The sequence below is a fragment of the Chaetura pelagica genome, unplaced genomic scaffold (assembly GCF_000747805.2).
Source record: "Chaetura pelagica isolate M959 unplaced genomic scaffold, ChaPel_1.0 scaffold90, whole genome shotgun sequence".
NCBI classification, from domain to species: domain Eukaryota; kingdom Metazoa; phylum Chordata; class Aves; order Apodiformes; family Apodidae; genus Chaetura; species Chaetura pelagica.
The window spans coordinates 16,944,733-16,963,155 of record NW_009953496.1 but is presented as its reverse complement, the minus strand read 5'-3'; the positions used below and the strand labels follow the sequence as shown (position 1 = coordinate 16,963,155).

General features: G+C 39.9%; 2 protein-coding genes across 2 annotated transcripts; one reads left to right on the top strand and one right to left on the bottom strand.

Annotated features, from left to right (window-relative positions):
* The first annotated feature begins 2,925 nt into the window (after window positions 1–2,925).
* Window positions 2,926–9,059, top strand: LOC104390087 (glutathione S-transferase-like). Its single transcript, XM_009999183.1, has 6 exons — window positions 2,926–3,027; window positions 3,897–3,948; window positions 4,178–4,310; window positions 5,440–5,581; window positions 7,861–7,992; window positions 8,843–9,059. The coding sequence occupies exons 1-6, from the start codon at window positions 2,941–2,943 to the stop codon at window positions 8,963–8,965; spliced, it is 669 nt and encodes a 222-aa protein (XP_009997485.1). The 5' UTR covers window positions 2,926–2,940; the 3' UTR covers window positions 8,966–9,059.
* Window positions 9,060–11,393: 2,334 nt separating this feature from the next.
* TMEM14A (transmembrane protein 14A) lies at window positions 11,394–17,872 on the bottom strand. The gene is made up of 4 exons (XM_009999182.1): window positions 17,791–17,872; window positions 15,894–15,995; window positions 12,447–12,534; window positions 11,394–11,447 (listed from the first exon to the last, which is right to left on the bottom strand). Exons 1-4 carry the CDS (start codon window positions 17,864–17,866, stop codon window positions 11,408–11,410), a joined length of 306 nt encoding a protein of 101 aa, XP_009997484.1. The 5' UTR covers window positions 17,867–17,872; the 3' UTR covers window positions 11,394–11,407.
* Between the last annotated feature and the right edge of the window lie 551 nt (window positions 17,873–18,423).

Here is an 18,423-nt window from a genome sequence, read left to right as displayed (position 1 = left end):
TGGACCGGTCTGAGCTCAGGAACGTGTTGGAGCGTCTTGCGGCGCTGCTCGAGGGTGCGTGTCCTGGAGCTGCTCCGCATCCCCTCCCGCAGCCCCTGGGACCCGCTCCCGGGAGGGGTGGGTGTGCGCAGAGCTGGTTTGTGCCCGGCTCGGGGTAGGAGCAGCACGGAACCTGAAGAGGAATTGCTGTTTGGAGCTGAAGTGTTAAAATCTCTAAGGTCTTTCGCCTCGCTCAGACTCTCCTGCCAGGTCGAGGGGTGGAAGGAGCACTTTTTCGATCCAGGTTTGGCCTGGGTCCAAGTAGAAGCCACACGCTGGTGAGGCATTACAGTCTTAAGGTGATGCTGGACTTGAGAGCCAGGCAGGGTCAGTGCAGTGCGGGCCTGTGCTGTGAGGTTCTGCTGCCTGAGCAGCCCCCTGCGAGCTGTGTTTGGGGAAGAAAGTGTTGCAGAGAAGTGTTTTGGAGTCCACATCCGATAGGAAGAAAGTCTGAGATCTTACAGAAGATTATGAGCTTGCTGTTAAAGTTACTCATTTCTCACTGGAAGGCTGATGCCTGAACTGTTTTGGACTAAATATTGTGTTTTTTTCAAATACAGCAATCGCAGCGGTAGCTGCCAATTTGACAACTGCCTGGCTCAGGTCCAAGGCAGGTCTAAGGCACTAGAACTGTCAAGAAAGTCTGTGATTTCTTTTCAGGTCCACTATTGCTATTCAAGAAAGATAATTTACCAACTTTGCTACTCTTTCATGATTCATTGCTTTACTAAGGGATGTTCATTGCAGAGCTGTAACAGAGTCACCAAAGTACTTTGCAACCATACATAGGCATTCAGCCTAAAACCTGAAGTCAGTCATTAACCCATGCAGTTCCAAGAAAATGTGAGTTTTTTCTTTCCTGCACAGAAAGCCTCAACCCTTGGCTATCCCCACAAGGAACCGTCATGGACAGATTATGTTGGTACCTGGACTTTTTTCCACTGGTACTTGCTGTGCTTTTCAGCTTTCCCAGCTGTTAGGACTGGACCACTGAGTAGACACTGGCATGCAGGGCTCTGTCTGTGCTGGTTTTTATCACCTCTACTTCTGGGAGAGAAGCGGGGAGGTTTGCTCTTCCTCCTTACGCTCTGCTGTCCTTGTAGTGTGTTCCCTTGCCTTGATCCTGCACGCTGTAGGTTAGAGTGCTTGTCCAGTCTGTGAGGGAGAGCCCAAGTGCAGTTCTCCTCTCTGATGGAGCTGAGACCATCATCTGCTTCCTGAGCACCAGGGAATGAAGTATTTTTGAAATATGAAAGGCTGAGAGCTCTTGGTGTAGTTACTCACATGCTGAGGGAAGTAGAAATAGAGAGCAGGTCATGATCTTCTGTGTGTAGGGCCTGGTCAGGTAGCTGTGATAAGGCATCTCTCTAGATGTCTGGTTTATGCACCTCATTGCTGTTCAGGCATCATGGCTCAGCAGCTCTAGACTAGATGCCAGCTCTGAACTGCTCACACATAACCAAGTCTTTATTAAAAAGCATATATTTATGTATCTTGATAACTTTGTTGCAAGAGACTGATGTGTCTGGGGATACAGGAGGCATTGTCAGGGCTAGGTGCAAGCTGGGCAGCAGTTTTGAAGACCTTTGTTTTGGACTGAGGCACCAGGTTTCTCCTGTGAGTCCTGCCCTAGTAGAGCAATGGCTGTTTGGTATAGGCCCTATTGAAGACACCACCCAACACAAAGGACTTCAGTGGATAAGGTCAGGGATGCAGTCTCCCCTCTCACTATTGTTCTGTTTGTTTATGCCTCCTAATTGATGCCCTTGGCATTATGGCCAAAGTTTCCACTCTATGGCTTAGTTAGGTACTGTGAAGTCTATGGAAGAATAACTAAGCCTGCCTGTAAAGAGAGAAAACCTTGGCTTAACAATGAAGTCCTCTGCTAGTCTGTGACTGTCTTCTTGTTAAATCTTCTTTATTCTTCTGGGACCCATTAGTGATAAGAGTACAGTGTTAGCTTTGTTTCCAGCACCAGACCATCTCACATCAGCTGCTCATTCATACTATGGCATGTGACTGCCCTTCTTAGTGAAATTTGAAAGGATGAAGTGTTTCATCCCTCTGCCATCATCTGGTGGGCTGACTTCAGCCCCCTGCTGCTGGGGGCATTGACCAGGCCTTATCTGCCAAGCAGCAGTCGTGGTTTCATTTGTTTGTTTTTTATTTTAAATTTAAGTTTTATGGGCAAATAGGATATCAATCCCTGTTAAACTGTTGTTTGTAACGTTGGAGTTGGTCTTCAATTGGTCCACATTGTCTATAATGGATATATTGTGATTTGGCTAATGGTAAGGAAGTCAGGAGGCCTTGTAAATTTATATGCAGGAATATATATTGCTGTTCTAAGCTCTTATTTGTAAAGACACAGAAGCATGGGGCTCCGAGATGTCATCATGAGAGAGGTGAAAATAATGCTGGTGTCTCTGGGTTGGTGTTCTTGTGAAGCCATTCATTTGACAAAGTGCATTTTCAAGTCTGGTATGACATGGTGTCACAAAACCCAATACCTACTGAATAGGTTAGAACACTACAAGGTTAAAAGTCTACTTGTTCAGGAATACTCTGCAATTCTGTTTTGTTGTAAAGCTTGCATGAGCTCTTAAAGCTGTATTAATATTTTTTAAATATACATGTATGTTTTACTAGAGGCTTATTACACTTGGGTATAATTATTTTTTTAAATTGCTAATAGTGTGTACTTTTCATTTTTTTTCCACTAGTCCACAGGAAACTTGGTTGAATCAAGCCCAAGTATCCAGGTCTTGATTGCCCTTCTACTCTCACATTCATTCAACTGTATTTAGTAGTTTGGAGTGGAACATTTTAGATGCTAATTTTAAACATGCTTGCTTTAAGGTCATCATCTTGAATCTGTCAGGAAGCAAGAATTCTGAAGTCATGGCAGGGAAACCCAAGCTGCACTACAACAACGGAAGGGGGAGGATGGAGTCAATCCGATGGCTGTTAGCAGCAGCTGGAGTTGAGGTTTGTACCTTTTTTTATAAGGTGATCAGATTAATCTGTGATTACAGTAAGTATTATTTGGAAAGGTTTCCCAATTACATCCATGCAGACCAAAACTGACTTTTCCTGAATGCTCATTACTTCTGTGTCTCATGACACAGCTGAAAGACCATGCACACCACATGAAAAACATCAGAACTTTACAAAGTGCTTTTCCTTCTTGGGTGGATCTGAGTAGGATAAATCAGCAAAGCTGCCCTGAAGGCAATAGGAGAGCTGTCTAGCTTAACATCTGGTGAAAACCATCCTAAGGCATCTTAATTTCTACACGCAGTTTTTGCCTTAAGACAGCGCTTTGAACTTATTTTCTCAGGAACTCTGTATACTACATTGGAAACAAAAGGGTTTTCTGATGGTGCTTACTTGTGAGTGTTGCTGACAGAGAAGCTGCAGAGCACGAGTGCTGAGGAAACAGATCTTGCCCTTATTCAAATGTCATCCTCATGTAAAAGAAAATGGTGCTGGAAACAGAGATATGCTCCGTAACACAGGCGTAATTTATTAAAAATGTCTCAATATTTCACATGGTATCAGCTGTTTTTAAGTGAGTGACTTGGTGTCTGTTAATTGTTAAGCAAGTAACAATACGTCGTTACAATAAAGGAAACTTTTTTAAAAAAGTAAAGCACTGTACCTTACTGTGGGTCTGGGGACACTATAGTCCTGGGTTATTTGCTGGAGCAGGGATGAAGAATAGGAGTAGGGGGTCAACAAAGTCATGAGAAGTATGGTGAACAGTGTGGAGATTTGGAGTCTAACTTCCAGACTTCCTTCCACTTCCCCATTCCCTTTGGAGTGATGCAGTCCTGTTTTCTCTCTTTGCTTTTCAGTTTGAGGAACAATTCATAGAAAAGAGGGAAGACCTAGAAAAATTATGCAAAGGTGAGTCTGTAAACTGTACCCTAAACACAAATTTACACCGATGTAACAAAAGGACAACAGGTGAGATTTTTGAAAGACGATATGACCTGTAGAGAGAAGATTTGAGGGATCTGCTTTCTTGCAAATGCCTTTGTTCGTCAGAACTGAAAACGTCCTGAAGTGTTACTACATCTCTTGCTCAGATTCAGCAGAGTACTGCAGCAATCTGAGTAGTTTGCTTCTTCCCCAGATGGAGTCCTGATGTTCCAGCAAGTGCCCATGGTAGAGATTGATGGGATGAAGATGGTGCAGACTAGAGCCATCCTGAGCTACATAGCAGCCAAGTACAACCTCTATGGAAAAGACCTGAAGGAGAGAGCCTGGTATGGTAACAGTGCATACTGTGCTTGCTAATGCTTTTACATGATTTTAAATGTTTATGAGAAGAATATTGCTGTAAAATATCTGGATGTGAAGGTACACATTCATCTGCCAGTATCTTGTCTCCTCAGATCCAGGGAGTGGGTGAATAGGCTTTGTGATTTAATAATGATTGCTAATTACCAACATCATCAGAGAATGTTGTGGCCACTTGCAGGTGCATTTGATTTCACAAAGACTAGAAGTGCAATAAGTTTCTGGGCAACTGCAGGACTGTAAAATGGTAATAAAGGTTAGGTATGCCTTTTTTTTTTTTTCTTTTTTTTTTTTTTTTTCCTATTTAAACTGGAAAACAATAGGAAAAACTACAGCTTCCTGCAAAAAAAAAAAAAAAAAAAAAGTGTCTATAAGTGTTCTGATTTCCTTTTTTCAAAATGTAAAGAATCTTTGATATCTGATTTTTTAAAAGACATGTTCAGTGTCTGAATGCTACTGAAAGTCAAACTGATATTTTCCTAAGATGACCGTGTAAGCTGTGGATACTTTCCATTGTCATTATTAAAGGGCTAATGTGAAACAAAAAAAGTCCTTGTTTACTTAAAAAAAACACCAAAATCCAACACAAAAAGTAATGCAAAAGTTCCATCAAGTCCCTAACCCAACTGACTACCACTTACTGTAAAGGGCTTATTCTGTGGTAATAGCAGGGCAACTCCAGAAATTGTGGGGATTATTACGGACTGGCATGTCTGAACTGGCAATTGGCAGCCATTTGTGGCTGGGATTCCTTCATGAGAAGACCTCAAACCATTTTTAAATTATTTTTTTACTCTAGTTTGGTTTGCATATGTGCTCTTTTCTCTCACAGCACAGATGAATAGGTTTTCAATGGAAAACAATGGGAACTCCACTTTAAATACATTAGTTGCAGACTCTGTGTTTCTGTTCATGAAAATCTGTGCTTTGAAAAACACTAACCTGGAATCAAAATGGAGGAACAAGAAAACAAACTAGTGTCTTATGTTACACTCACTAATAAGCATTTTACTCAGTGATCACTTCAGCATTGTATTTCAGGAAAATAAAAAAAAAAATGGAACATTCAAATGATAAATGTAACTTTTGTTTCAGGATTGATATGTATGTGGAGGGAACAACAGAGTTGATGAGAATGATGATTAACCTCCCTTTTCACCCACCTGACACAAAAGAAGAGACTCTTGCCTTAATCATTGAACGAGCTACAAATAGGTACTTTCCTGTTTATGAAAGGGTAAGTGATAGATCATCAGTAGTCCAAGAAGAAGGTAAAGTGGGGTACAGGTTCCCCCCCACCCCACTCCCCTGGCCCCACACACCAACTTCCCAAAAGGCAAGTGACAGTACAGCTCTGGAACTGTATGATGGAGACAGTATTTAGCAATGTGAAAAGAGTGCCACAAAATAATATTAATCTGGTTTCAATACTTAGTATCTTGGCTGTCTTCTTAAGGCTATTCAAAGAGCAGATCCTACTTTTTAAACCTAGCTTAGTGGCTGATAGCTCCTGGCATTTTGCTTAAATGCAACATGGAAACACCTGTGCCAGCCTTCAGAATTTATTGCCTGAAAGTCTATATGCTCTTGCAGTTAAAAGTTAAATCTAGTTGTGCTTTATAGTTAAGGACCTAATCCTGAGATCTCTCACAAACCCATTGCTTTAATTATTATACTTACAGACTATTACTGTCTTTTTCTGAATTAGCATTTGAGTGTCCTTGGATGTGCACAAAGAGGCTTTACAAACACAATGTATCTAGCTTAAAAGCATATAGCAATTACATACTGGTTAGCATGCACTGAAGAGCCTGTAATGAGCTGAGAGAAGGCATTGGTATGGTCCCTACCCCCACAGAGCACATGAAGAGCTCTTCTTGGCTAGGCAAGAGTTGGTCAGGAGGTGGCAGGCTCTTCTTAGCTTCTGCCTGGAACACAGCCTGGATGTTACCAAGCTGCCACTTTCCATTGACTTGCTGTTTGTTCTGTTGTTTCGTTTTTCTCTTCAGGATATTTTAAGTTTTTTTTTTTTTTTGTTGTTAATATTTTTCTGTTTGAATTGAGTCATCTGTGATCTTCGTGTCACTATCCTCCTGCTGTTGGTAACTGTACCTTCTATGGTTGGACTACAACAGGGTTTCTCACAGCACTTTGAGAGAATGTAGCAGTCTCCTCAGAACTCTGTGCCAAGGGTGCAAAGCTGTGTTGTTTCAGAGCTGAGCTGGGTTTCTAGATTGAATCTTTGGTTCACAGGCAGCCATGTCCATTAAAAAAATACAGGACTTGGTGCAATTTCATGTGCTGCTTCATCAGAGCCTTAAATTGCACAAGAAAAACCCACAGAGGCTGCTGTGTGAAAAAAGAAAATTGTACATAAACAACTTAAGGTAGCACTCCTGTAATCAGAGTTCATATAGGTCCATTGCCATATCAATGGAAGGATGTGCTGAGGGAGATTGGTTGCACAGATTAATCTTTCAGAGATTTGAAGTCTGATAACATAAGTATTTAAGTTATTAAAAAATAAAAAAGCACATTTGAACAACAGTATTTTCTGAACATGTGCCCAGGTGGCATAAACTACTGTTATGATACATTTTAGTGGGTATGGTCACTGGGGGAAAGTCTTTAAAATAATTCTTGATTCCTTAGGCTAAAGGTATTGCTAAACTTTTCCATTATTTTTAGCCTAGATCATTTTGTTAGAATGATTAATAACTTTCCTTCTGTACCAGATGTTGAAGTTGTACATTGATTCATCTTGGCAGGGTTTGCAGGCCATGCAATCCTAGTAGAAAATATCCCTAGCTGTGAGTGTTCACTTTATATACTCAGCAGCCAGGTAGAGCAGCAAAATGTAATATAAAGCACTGCAGGAAAACCAGTTCTGATGCTCTGTTGAGAGTTTCCATATAGCTTTGATAGAGAAGCTGTGGTGGACCTTCTTAGAGCAGTATAGGAAATTATGTGAAGGTATCAGTCTGACAGAGTAACAACTGTCAGAGGCTACTGCCTCTTTTACAGTAAAATTAGTAGATGGGACTGGAGAAGGAATCAGCTTCTGAAGCCATGGACTGCTCCTTCCATATAGGATGAAAGGTGGAAAGGCTGTGTTCTTTCATTCCATATCCAGCAATTTAAATTTTGCTGAAACACCTGAGAATTCACTTGGCTTTTTTCTTTTTCTGTCAAAGTACAGTACAGCTAAATTGTCCTGACTACCTCTTACAGTTACTTTAGTCCTGTTTCTTTTCTATGATTTGTCTTCCTTGTGGAACTGAACTTGATGCAGTTACCTGGTACGGTAGGTTAGAGTGAGTGAGAGGTCCTTGCCCACTGCAACATGAGTTCTATCTGTTTGTTCTGAGAATACCTATTACTTTCTAACTTTATAGATTCTTGCATGGATTTGCTGTGCAGTGTATTTTTGTAGAAATCTGTCTGTAATATCTAGATAAAATTGCTACATCCTATATTACTTTTTTTTTTTTAAAAAAAATTGTACATATTTTGTAGGCCTTAAAAGACCATGGGTATGATTATCTTGTTGGCAACAAATTAAGTTGGGCAGACATCCAACTGTTGGAAGCCATTTTAATGGCAGAAGAATGTAAGCCTGATATACTGTCTGCATTCCCTCTGCTACAGGTTAGTAATAATCTGATCTCAATATGGAATGTAACATACAAACGTCACTGCCCAGTTTTTAAAGTGAATTGATCTTTAAATCTTTTGAACCATCCTGCTGTGCTGCTGACAGTTCTCATCTACATCTGTTGACAACAGCCTGAACACACGTGCACTGCCTTGACTCCAGGGCTGCTGGGTGCTCACCTTTCTCCAGCTCTACTTTTCCTAGCTGTTTTCAGCTGGCAGAAAGTCACTGACTCTACCAGTTTGGTCCTGTCACTGGTACTTTCACGTCTTCAAACATAGTGATGAGCACCATGAGGGGAAGGCTGTGGCCTGTTGTGTCTGCAGTTCTGTCCTTCTGTTTTTGCTAGCAACATTATTTTTTTGAATAAATCATATGCAAGAGCTGTTAAGTTTCTTATCTCATCTTACATCGTGCTTTTCACTGAGGTAATCCTGTCCTTGCCTCTTTTATTTTTTGCCCAATTATATCTGCAAGGTTCAGATGATGGTTTTTACTCTTCTTCTCTCCTCTCCTCTCTCCCACCTTTACCAGACGACTCTTAACTCTTTAATATTACTTTCTCCCACCTCCATCTGGGAAACTAAGGTAAACTTTATAGCACCAGCATTGCAGATTAGAATATTCACACCTGTATTTTCCAAAAAGATTAATAGGTTGAAGGTGTGGTTTTGCCTTACTTTTAATGGAAAATGCTGAGTGCTGAGCTGGCTATAGGGGGCTACTACCTTTCTTTGATAAGCATGTCTGAGAAGTAAAAATACAAGTCACCTGACTTTTAAGCTATAAAGGATAGAATTACAATTTCCTGACTCTCACTGGCTGTACTGCTGCTTCTTACAGGCTTTTAAAGGAAGAACAAGCAACATTCCAACAATAAAAAAATTCTTGCAGCCTGGCAGCCAGAGGAAGCCACGAACAAATGAGAAGATTGTTGCTATTGTGAGGAAAATATACAATTTCTAATCGTGTGGCTGCTGAAGATAACACAACTGTAGTATAGTACCAGAACTGTGCCTTATAAGTGTAACCTGCATAGATCCTCTATAGCTTGACTAATATAAACTGTCACATGGCAATCCTTGAAACAGAATATACTTTTAAATTAGAGTAAAAGGCTCATTTGGACCTGTTGAGTCCAGAAAGTTTCATGGAGCAGTTATATGAAATAAAATATGCTGATACTTTGTTTTTGTTTAATTACAGCATGTGCCTGGTAGGGTAAAATGTTAAAATGTTTATGCTGTAACTTGCAGGGTACTGTTGAAAGCCCCACCCCTCATAAAGTGCAGGAGGGAAGGGCCAATCCATAAAAACCGGGAAGTAATTTAAAATCAGGCCTAGAATCTTTTAGTTTTTCTCTCTAGGTGGTCTCTTAGAGCAAAGTTCACTGTCCCCCTGATGTATTTCTCTGCTGTCTCTGTACTTGAGGAGCAGCAGTTAAAAAGAGACATTTTTTTTAAAAAAAATATTTAAACTCATGATCCTCTTAAGTTTATGGGCAAAAGTAAGAAGCTCTTTTAATCCCCATATGAATCTCTTAGAAGAGATTTTGTTCACTGAAAGATCAAAGTACACATTTAATTAGTCTGATGTGGTTTTCATCCATTGAAACCACCTGTTCCCTTGGTCTTCTTTTTTGCTTGCTTGGTCACAGTGAGGAAAATGCCACTTGATTGTTGGGGTTTGTTTTGGTTTGTTTTTTTGCTGAACCATCACAGAGACTGGCACGGGACATCATTACCTTTGCATTTTGGGAGTCCTCAGTCCCATAGGGGTATGTCGGACTTGTTGAGAACACTCCTTGTTTGGGCTGCTCAGGAATTTCAGCAAAAGCTTCAGGATTACAGTTGAGCTTGGAAGCTAGTTCCATCCCTCTTCCCCCATGGAGTAATTTGGAGAATGCACAGAAGGCTCAACTCTGGACATGCTCAAAAATATACAATCTTACTGCATTTAATCTTGTCTACAGTGCAAATCTCCAAATAGGTAGTGGTCACCCAAGTCTGTTATGGTACATGGCAGTTCAATTCCTCTAATGTGCCTTGTTTAAGCTCTACTTCAGGATTAAGTGTATCACATTTTACGTGTCCATGTGTTCATCCCAATCTGAAATCCATAACACACCAGCTCAATCACCTGTAAACCTGGTGAGACCTGGAGATGACTGATAACATTTCCTAGCAAAAGATTCCAGAGCTGGAGGCTGTGGTTTGGGGGTGGTGGGGGATTTTTTCCACTTTTTTTTTTTTTTGTTCAGTTGTTCCTTAGACATCTCAGCTGCTCACAACCCCTTGTCATCACCAAAGCCCTGCCAAGAATAATAAGCTTGGTATTCCGCCGATGGATTTGGGCAGCATTGAAGTCTGATATATGATAAGCTTTAGAAGAAAGCTCTGCATGAAAAAAAGGAAAAGAAGCAAAATGTATCTTTTTCTTCAATAGTGCACTCATCTGTATTCAGTTTCCTAATGATTTGGCTGCATGTTCCTGTGCACTGGAAGATAGGCTCAGCCAAACTTTCAGACCCACGAAAAAAATATTTTCTGTGCAAACCAAAGCCAACTTCAATCCCTGATAGGTTATGAATGGATACACTGCTTATGGAGGGGATTTCAGCAAGGTAATCTGTATAAGACCACAATGGCAAACCTGTTAAAGTGTATTGAGACAGATCCTATTTATGCAAGATGGTGGTGAACCTTCCTCAACTGTGGTTCATGCCAGTAGGAATGCACAGGGTGGTCCATGTTTTAAACTAGTGTAAGTAGACAGCAGATCATCAGAATCTTGACAAAACAGCTCACTAGTCTGCTTAAAAAACTGAGAAGGTTTCAACATTTGATGGTTTATTTGAACACTGATTATAGTTTTTACATTTAGAACCAATGGAACAAGATTTGTGTGTCTGAAAGAACACTGGATTCTTCCTTCCCCTACAGGCCTGTACCTTTATTGATTAATAACTGACAGTATGATTTGAACTCATTACTTAATCTAGGAAGCTACACAATTATGGTTCAATACAATGTAGCATTTTAGCATAAACCTGTATTTATATATATATTCTCTCAGATACACAGTGCAAGACTAAGTCAATGTCCTGGGATGCTCAAGATCTCTGAAAGGCATCAGACGTGTAGAGAAAGATGCCTTCAGTTAACAGACTGCTTAAACAGAAGTGGACCAAAAGAAATCCTCAACAAAACATCTGTTTTAGTTTTTTTAAAAAAGCTTGCAAAATATCATCAAATGTCAATAATCAAGTTACAGGTACAGATCTTTTACAGAACAGATAACTGCAATATAAGAATTGTGTTCAAACTTGTCTTTCAAGTGTGGAGAGCTTGCCTGGTTTCTTCGGTGGGCGCGACAGTCGTAATTTGGCTCTTGGGTTACTAAATTCTCCTACAGCAGCATAAAAACAAGCCTCAAAATCATCAAAAGGCTGCAAATAAAATCAGAACAAGAAACATCAATATGGTTGTGCATGAGCAAAAAGAGAGCAAAACCAGTGCAAGTCATCATTGCATAACAACACACTCATAAATACCTGACCCTATGGCCTCTAGTAAGAAATCTTTCAAAATGTCTACATCTACAGCCTCAGTGTCTGCTGAAACACACACACTCCACCTAGGCTTGGAAAGCAATCCACAACACAAAGGCATTTTCCAGTTTAAGTCCCCATTCTTAAATTTTGCATCTTGACAATTTGCATGTTGGTTTTTTTTTTCCTCCCTGTCTATAGAGTAAAAGAGTTGATGGTGCTATATTATATCTGGCAACAACAAAGCAAGAGTTATTACTCCTTCAGAAGATGGGGATTCTGACATACAGCTGAAAAGTATTTTGAGTTACAGACTCACTGGGAAAAAAAATTTTCAACTTACTCAACAATTTCAAAATAAGAAGTCTAGAAAATTATGTTTTCCAGAATGCCAAAATAAACAGCAGCAATAAAGCACTCAGAATGGTCAGAAACATCATAATTTGCAGGAAGTTCTTAGGTCAGGTCAAAAATACCCTACTGGGCAAAGGTGCTGAGCTTCCAGTTGTTTTGAATGCAGCACTTCTAAACCGAAGTGTTGGTCCTTTTTAAGATGACTGCTGTATGAAATTAGGTGACTAATTTTATGCATATGGGCTTGAAAACACTGAGGCTTATGTCAGGTTCTTCCAAGAGCCTTATCAATATGCATGAATATTTAATTGCCCATATCTTTTCTTTGCTGAGAAAGTCACTCTGTATCAGACGTGTCTGCCTACTGCGATGAAAAAGCTGTTCACTGGAAACAGGACTGGGACCTCCAAAGTAATTTCACTTAAACTGTACAGTTGCTGGATGATAGTAACTTCCACTGATACTGGCTTGAATCAGATGTCAAATGGCAACTATTTGAAAATCAGTGAAATCTTTACATTAAGATCCTCAATGTATGTTTACCTCAGGCATGCTACTAGTCCGGCTGGCATTAATTTCTTGGACCTCTTGAACCTCATTCCCATTATAATGGTCAAAAGAAAAGCTGAAACTGTAAAAGACAATTCAAGATATTTATGTTCTCACTTCTCCCAGTGGACCATTAAGGAACATGGAGAATTATCAACGGTCATTGCTATGTTTTGCTATGAAGTGCAATTTAATAAAACATTAGATCAGAGATAGGGTCTGTAAAAACATTCTTGCTTTTCTGAAATACACTGCTATGATTTCTTTCAGTGACAAACATGGTTTCTGGGAGCAGGGGAATGCTAAGCCCTATTCCACAGACACTAAGTTTGTCAGACAGTGAATTCTACTACCCCATGTCTACATTCATGGGGGTACAAATAAAGTAGGAAGAATCTTCATCATAACTGTGACACACATGCTGAATTACAGGAATAGTGTCTTATAAATCCCACCAGCCTAGAATATTGCAGCAGTTTTCTTACTAACTGATCAAGGAGTCAGAGCATCCAACTTTATGTTTTCTTTTTAGAATGCTAGTACTTTATTTGCTGAGCCTTAAAAACTAGATTGGAAGACTTGCCACTTGTTTTTGCTGCAGAATATAGCTGTCAACATCTCCTTCACCATGACCACAATTTCCTTTGCTTATTATGGTACGAGGGAACTTGTCTGTGGCAAGAGGTGGGCAGCTCAAGAGGGCAAGCAGCAGAGAACAAACATCATGAAAAGAATTGCATGTTCCTTCTGGAGCAGTTTTACCTAAAAATGTGGGTAGCAATGAACTGATCAGGCATGGGGATTTCATACTGAACTATGGCTGCAAAGCACTACATAAAGGAGAAGATTAATGAGAATACATAAAACTCTGCAAAGATAGCTAGTTTCATTTAAAGAGCTGTCACCTGAAATGCTTCCTAGAAGTGGGCAGAGAGGCAGTACTTCTCATAGGCAGTTGGGCTTTATTACCCTTGCAGCCAAAGTAACGGGAGTTAAACAAATCTCTTCCTGTTTCTATGGAGCAGTTAAACCACCTGGACAATCCTCTTCAAATTCCACTGTCTACTCTTGTAGACAGTTCTGTGCTCACAAGTGTCAAGAATTAGTTTTAAATTTCTGACTGTTACAAGCATCTTACGAAACACTACTACGTGCACTCATTAAAGATACCCTGCACAAAAACTATTATGCTCCATTATCCATTGCTCTTATTTTCTGGTTCCACAGCCTTGATCCTCTCAGGAACATCTGAGGAGCAGTCTGTATGCGTCTTAGCAGAGCCCTGAGTGTTTTTACAATTCATTACAAACTACAAAGCATGTGCACTTTGTAATATTTTTTTCCAGTTACTAGTATCTGGCTTTTCACATGTGCCACTGAGATTTTAAGACACTCAACTTTTATACTTGATTTTCAAAAGTGCCAGATATTCACTGTTCCACCTTAAATCAGTCAAATAAATTCAATAAATCAAGCCAAATTTAATTCAGTAAGTCAAATTCAGATCGAAATCTCAATAAATCAGGCGCAATGACTTGCACTCTGAACAGAACTGACTATTGCATACCGAAGTCTGAATTTCTACATCTACTACAAACATGTAAAATTGCAGTAAAGTATTCAAGAAAGTGCAGAGTTAATTTCAGGGGGAGTTGGAAAATGCCTGAAAGAATAATGTATAAAAGAACCAAGGAAATCTGCTGAGGGTACCTGAATGCCAAATATTCTTTGTATGTAGAACAAGTTCCAAGGTCCGTACTATGAAGGTACATTACTATAGGAGACTTTTGTGTAGATAATAACTACTATAGGTAATTACGACTTTGAAGGCACTTATGTTCCTTTTTTCATTTGTGTTCTAATTGCTTTTGACACTTTGGCAGGTTAGGCACTCATGAAAATACTCTGATTTTCTACAAAAGAAATCCCATTTATTACAAAGAAGTTCTTACTCTGAAAGGAGCAGATACAGTAGCCACCAAAGGTTTTTAAGGTGTGGATCTGTAGATGGTTTCTAAGGTGTATCTAATTCTCCCTTCCTCTTCAAGTCTTGCCACTGAATTCTTTATTCATTTGAGGTATCTATGTTTATAGAAGCCAGAAGACACTGTCTTGCAGACTGAGATACATCAGCCTGGAAGAGATTAAAACCAGCCTGAGCAGTTGGCACTGGCAGAGGACTTTGTATGAATACTTCTTAACTGACTTCAGGCAAAAATTTCTAGCTAGTTGAAAACACCTTGTTCTCATTCAGCACAGGTGGATGTTGAAAAGGTCACCCATTCATAGCCAAGGTTAAATATAGGTTTAGGTTTTATGCAATCAGAACATCACTTTGTAAACATTCTGAACTCAGACTGCTTTAGAAAGTTTTTCTTCTTTTAACTCTAGATGATAAAAACTTCCTAAGGCAGGTATAGGGAACTGTATCTTACCTGTATTGCTATAATTTCTATTAAATCAGTAGCACATATTTCTCCAGATGAAAGAAAATCCTCACATGCCTACAGCTACATGAAATGCACAATGCTGGTATCAACAAGCAGAATAGTGGAAACTCTGTATTAGTCCTTTCAAAACCAGAGAATCAGGAAATCGGCAACATTTACTAAGTTTTAATTAGTCTTCTCTTCCACAAATTCTGCAGCCAAGTTAAGAGATTTAATTGACCCACAAAAGTACAATACTGTCTGCTACTTAAAAGCATATGACATGGAATGATTATAAATTCACATACACTTAAGACTGTGTCTTCCTTCCAAAAAAGGGTTTTTTTTTAACAGCGGGATAACTAAATCTGACCAAGCTTATGGGGGCAAAACGGGAATATCCAATTTTAGGCCATCTAGGAGCAGCTCATGTATGCCATTACCACCTGCCAACAGCCCCCTTAGAGACCGTATGTAGTTCCTTGCCTCCATGAGGGTTTCATGGCACACTAGTTAACATTACAATTATTGCACTATTTGTATCCCGTCTGTCTTAGCAGCAAAGGAAAAACACCAAGTCAAACTATTTTTTTTCACTGGGAGCTGAGGATACACTCCATTAAGCAAGACTGAATCCCACACCTACTTTACTTCTAAAATTACATTCTAATCTGCAGCTCTTATGATTTTATTCCAGTACTCTCCTATGTTTCTCAGCTGGATTTCATAGTATTCACACTGTTAGGTAACCATCTAATAAAAGGAGGAGCTGCCAGGCAGTAACTCACACCTGCTGGCTTTGTGTGAATGAGCTGCCTCACCTTGCAAACAGTTCCACTTACAAACTCAGGAATTTGCAAGCTAAGTTGAAGTGTCTAACTCTACTTAAAAAGTAACATTTAAACCAAAGCGATGCTCAAAATTTAATAAACTTTTACATGCAATTCAGGAAACTGCCTGGTTTTGTTGTTGCTGGTTTGCGTTTTTTTGTTTACTGTAGTAAAACACTTACACAATGATATCTTCACATTTCTTGGATCACGTGTTATGCAGTAAGCTCCGTAACCAGCCACAGAGCCAAAAGTGAGACCAGCAGCTAAAGAGATTTTACTACCTGCAACAAACCATTCAAGAGTTATTTTTCAATACAATATCTTTAAGCTCAATCTTCACACAGTAGTTCTCACTCTACACAGTATCATCCAAATATTTTAAAAAACAGAACCCATTTTGCCATGGAGCAGCTAACTCACCTCATGTGAACAGAAAAGCAATAACTCTGTAACTGGGTCATTCCCTTGCATGGCATTAGGGGTAAAGCTGACCAAATTAGAGGGGGATAAGGATTTAGTAATACTTGCAATTTGGGAAAAATAATCTTTGAAGCACAAACCTAAATTTGGCTATTTTCTCTACCCTATGTAACTTAGAAGCACTTCTGTAATTTTTCTGGACTATCTGTTGATTTTAACTCTTACCTTCCAGCACTTGAGAGTCCCCAAAAATGGTAGAAATGTGTTAGCATATATATATACACACACACAACACACACATATATACATGGTAGACTTGATAACAGATGTAGTCATAAGCCTTTCAGTCTGACATCATGCCAGGACCAAGAAATGGTATCACTAACATCACATTCAATTAACAAATAATTTTAAAAGAGTTAAAATAATTAGATGGCAATGAAGTTGAAAATATGTTTTTTTAAAGGTCACTCAGCATCTTCTTGTAGAGCTGTTACAGAACTGGTTCCTAAATCTCAGAGTTTCCGTGATATAAATATTCAGGTTTCTGAATAGGCATTTGACTCGGTACCATATGTTAAAAGTGTAGAATCAGCACAGCAGGCATTATCCGGATTAAGCCAATCCCAAAATGTTTACAAAGAAGAATCCAGATCCCCAGATGTTATTTAGCTCACAGGCCTGTTACATTGACTATTCTTAATTGAAAATGTCAAGAAAACAAGTATTTGTAAATATCAATAATAATAATAATAATAAAAATAATATCCAGATTTGCCACAAGGACTGACAAACTATTAAAGTGTGACAAGAACAAGCAGATGGGACAGTGTCATTGAGTGCAGCTGCACAGAAACAAAGCAGTACTATGAGTGTTTTCAGAAAGTCAGACATAAAGGCATGTCTTTAAGAGCAAAGCGTGTGCATGCTGCGCGGGGAAGCAGCCACCCTAAATCACGGGCACAGGGATGGATAGTGGCCACATGGAGGAGACCGACGCGCTGCTGGGACATGCACTTCATGGGAGAGCTAGAGAGGAGCGGCACCGAGATCCCGCCTGCCCGTCCTCGGCACCACTACGACCTCTGCCGGGATGCTGCCCTCGGCTTGGGCAGGGAAGCAGCCACTACTGAAACAGGGATATGATAACCTAAACCCTGTCGGATCATCTTGGAGTGATAACGCACAATTCTAACAGTACGAGATGATTAACCACCAGATCAGCATAGAAAGGTAACGGGGTTTGTTTCCTGTGTGCATCGGGAAACCTCAAAATCAAGCCAGGATGATTCCCTAGAAGATAAAAAAATTAGCAAAGATGATCTGCTGTTCTCAACACAGGAATTATTAAAGGAAATGAGAAGACCCAAAATACACTGAAGGTCAAATATAACATGACAGTCCTTTTTTTTCCCCTAAAAACAAACTCATCAGTTAGATGAACAAAGTGACCACTTAAATGCTTAAGTAAATCTCATGACACTCAGCTCATTTTTAGCAGTGTAGGATGGATTTAAGATGCAATTGTGTGTTTGTCTTAGCAAAGTCTGTGTGTCTCACCTTGATTTATTCTGGGTTTGTTTTATTTTTTTACAAAGCTGAGCGGAGAGGAAACTCAAATGCTTCATTTCCAAATCCTACTGTCCCAGTATTTACCTTTACGAGTGTATCCCACAACACCTCCGACAGCCAGCAATGCAGCGTATGCAAAACCAACCCAGTCAATAGCCATGGTCCCAACTCTGCAGAAGAAAACACATTGCAACTGAAGACAAGGTTCCTCTTCCCTGGTAAGAAAGTATCATTGTTTAATGTGTTCTAGGTAACACTGTGCTCTCGTAAGTCATGTTTGACTACTTTGTTAAAGCATTCAAAAGGTGTTCTGTCACTTGGTGACCCCTTCCACCTGAGAAGCAGGCTTGGGAAAAGGAAAGGAGACCCTTGGGTTGAAACAGAAACAGATTTAATAAAATAATGATAAACCCGCATATCAACACCAATATGAAATACACAGTTATACTCATCAAACATTATGAGCACCACAGCTTCAGCAGAAGTGTGATGGTCACCACAAATGGGAGAGCCAGAGGGATGGGTGAGACCCTCCGGGGATGGTGACCATTGAGGGAAGAGACCCATCCCCAGACAACTCTCCAATTTACACTGAGTGTGACATTTGTGGAATACTTCTGTTGGCCTAGCCTGGATCAGCTGCCCTAGCTTTCCCTCCTTTTAGCACCTGGCTAACTCAAAACAGCTGAAGACCTCGATCACTACGGAAACCCACAG

Coding starts and splice junctions, on each gene's coding strand:
- TMEM14A (XM_009999182.1), bottom strand. CDS start 17,866: ATGGCTATTGACTGGGTTGGTTTTGCATACGCTGCATTGCTGGCTGTC. Junction 12,535..15,893: donor AAATGTGAAGATATCATTGT/GTAAGTGTTTTA, acceptor TGTCTTTTACAG/TTTCAGCTTTTCTTTTGACC. Junction 11,448..12,446: donor GGACTAGTAGCATGCCTGAG/GTAAACATACAT, acceptor TTTTATTTGCAG/CCTTTTGATGATTTTGAGGC.
- LOC104390087 (XM_009999183.1), top strand. CDS start 2,941: ATGGCAGGGAAACCCAAGCTGCACTACAACAACGGAAGGGGGAGGATG. Junction 3,028..3,896: donor TAGCAGCAGCTGGAGTTGAG/GTTTGTACCTTT, acceptor TTTGCTTTTCAG/TTTGAGGAACAATTCATAGA. Junction 7,993..8,842: donor CTGCATTCCCTCTGCTACAG/GTTAGTAATAAT, acceptor TGCTTCTTACAG/GCTTTTAAAGGAAGAACAAG.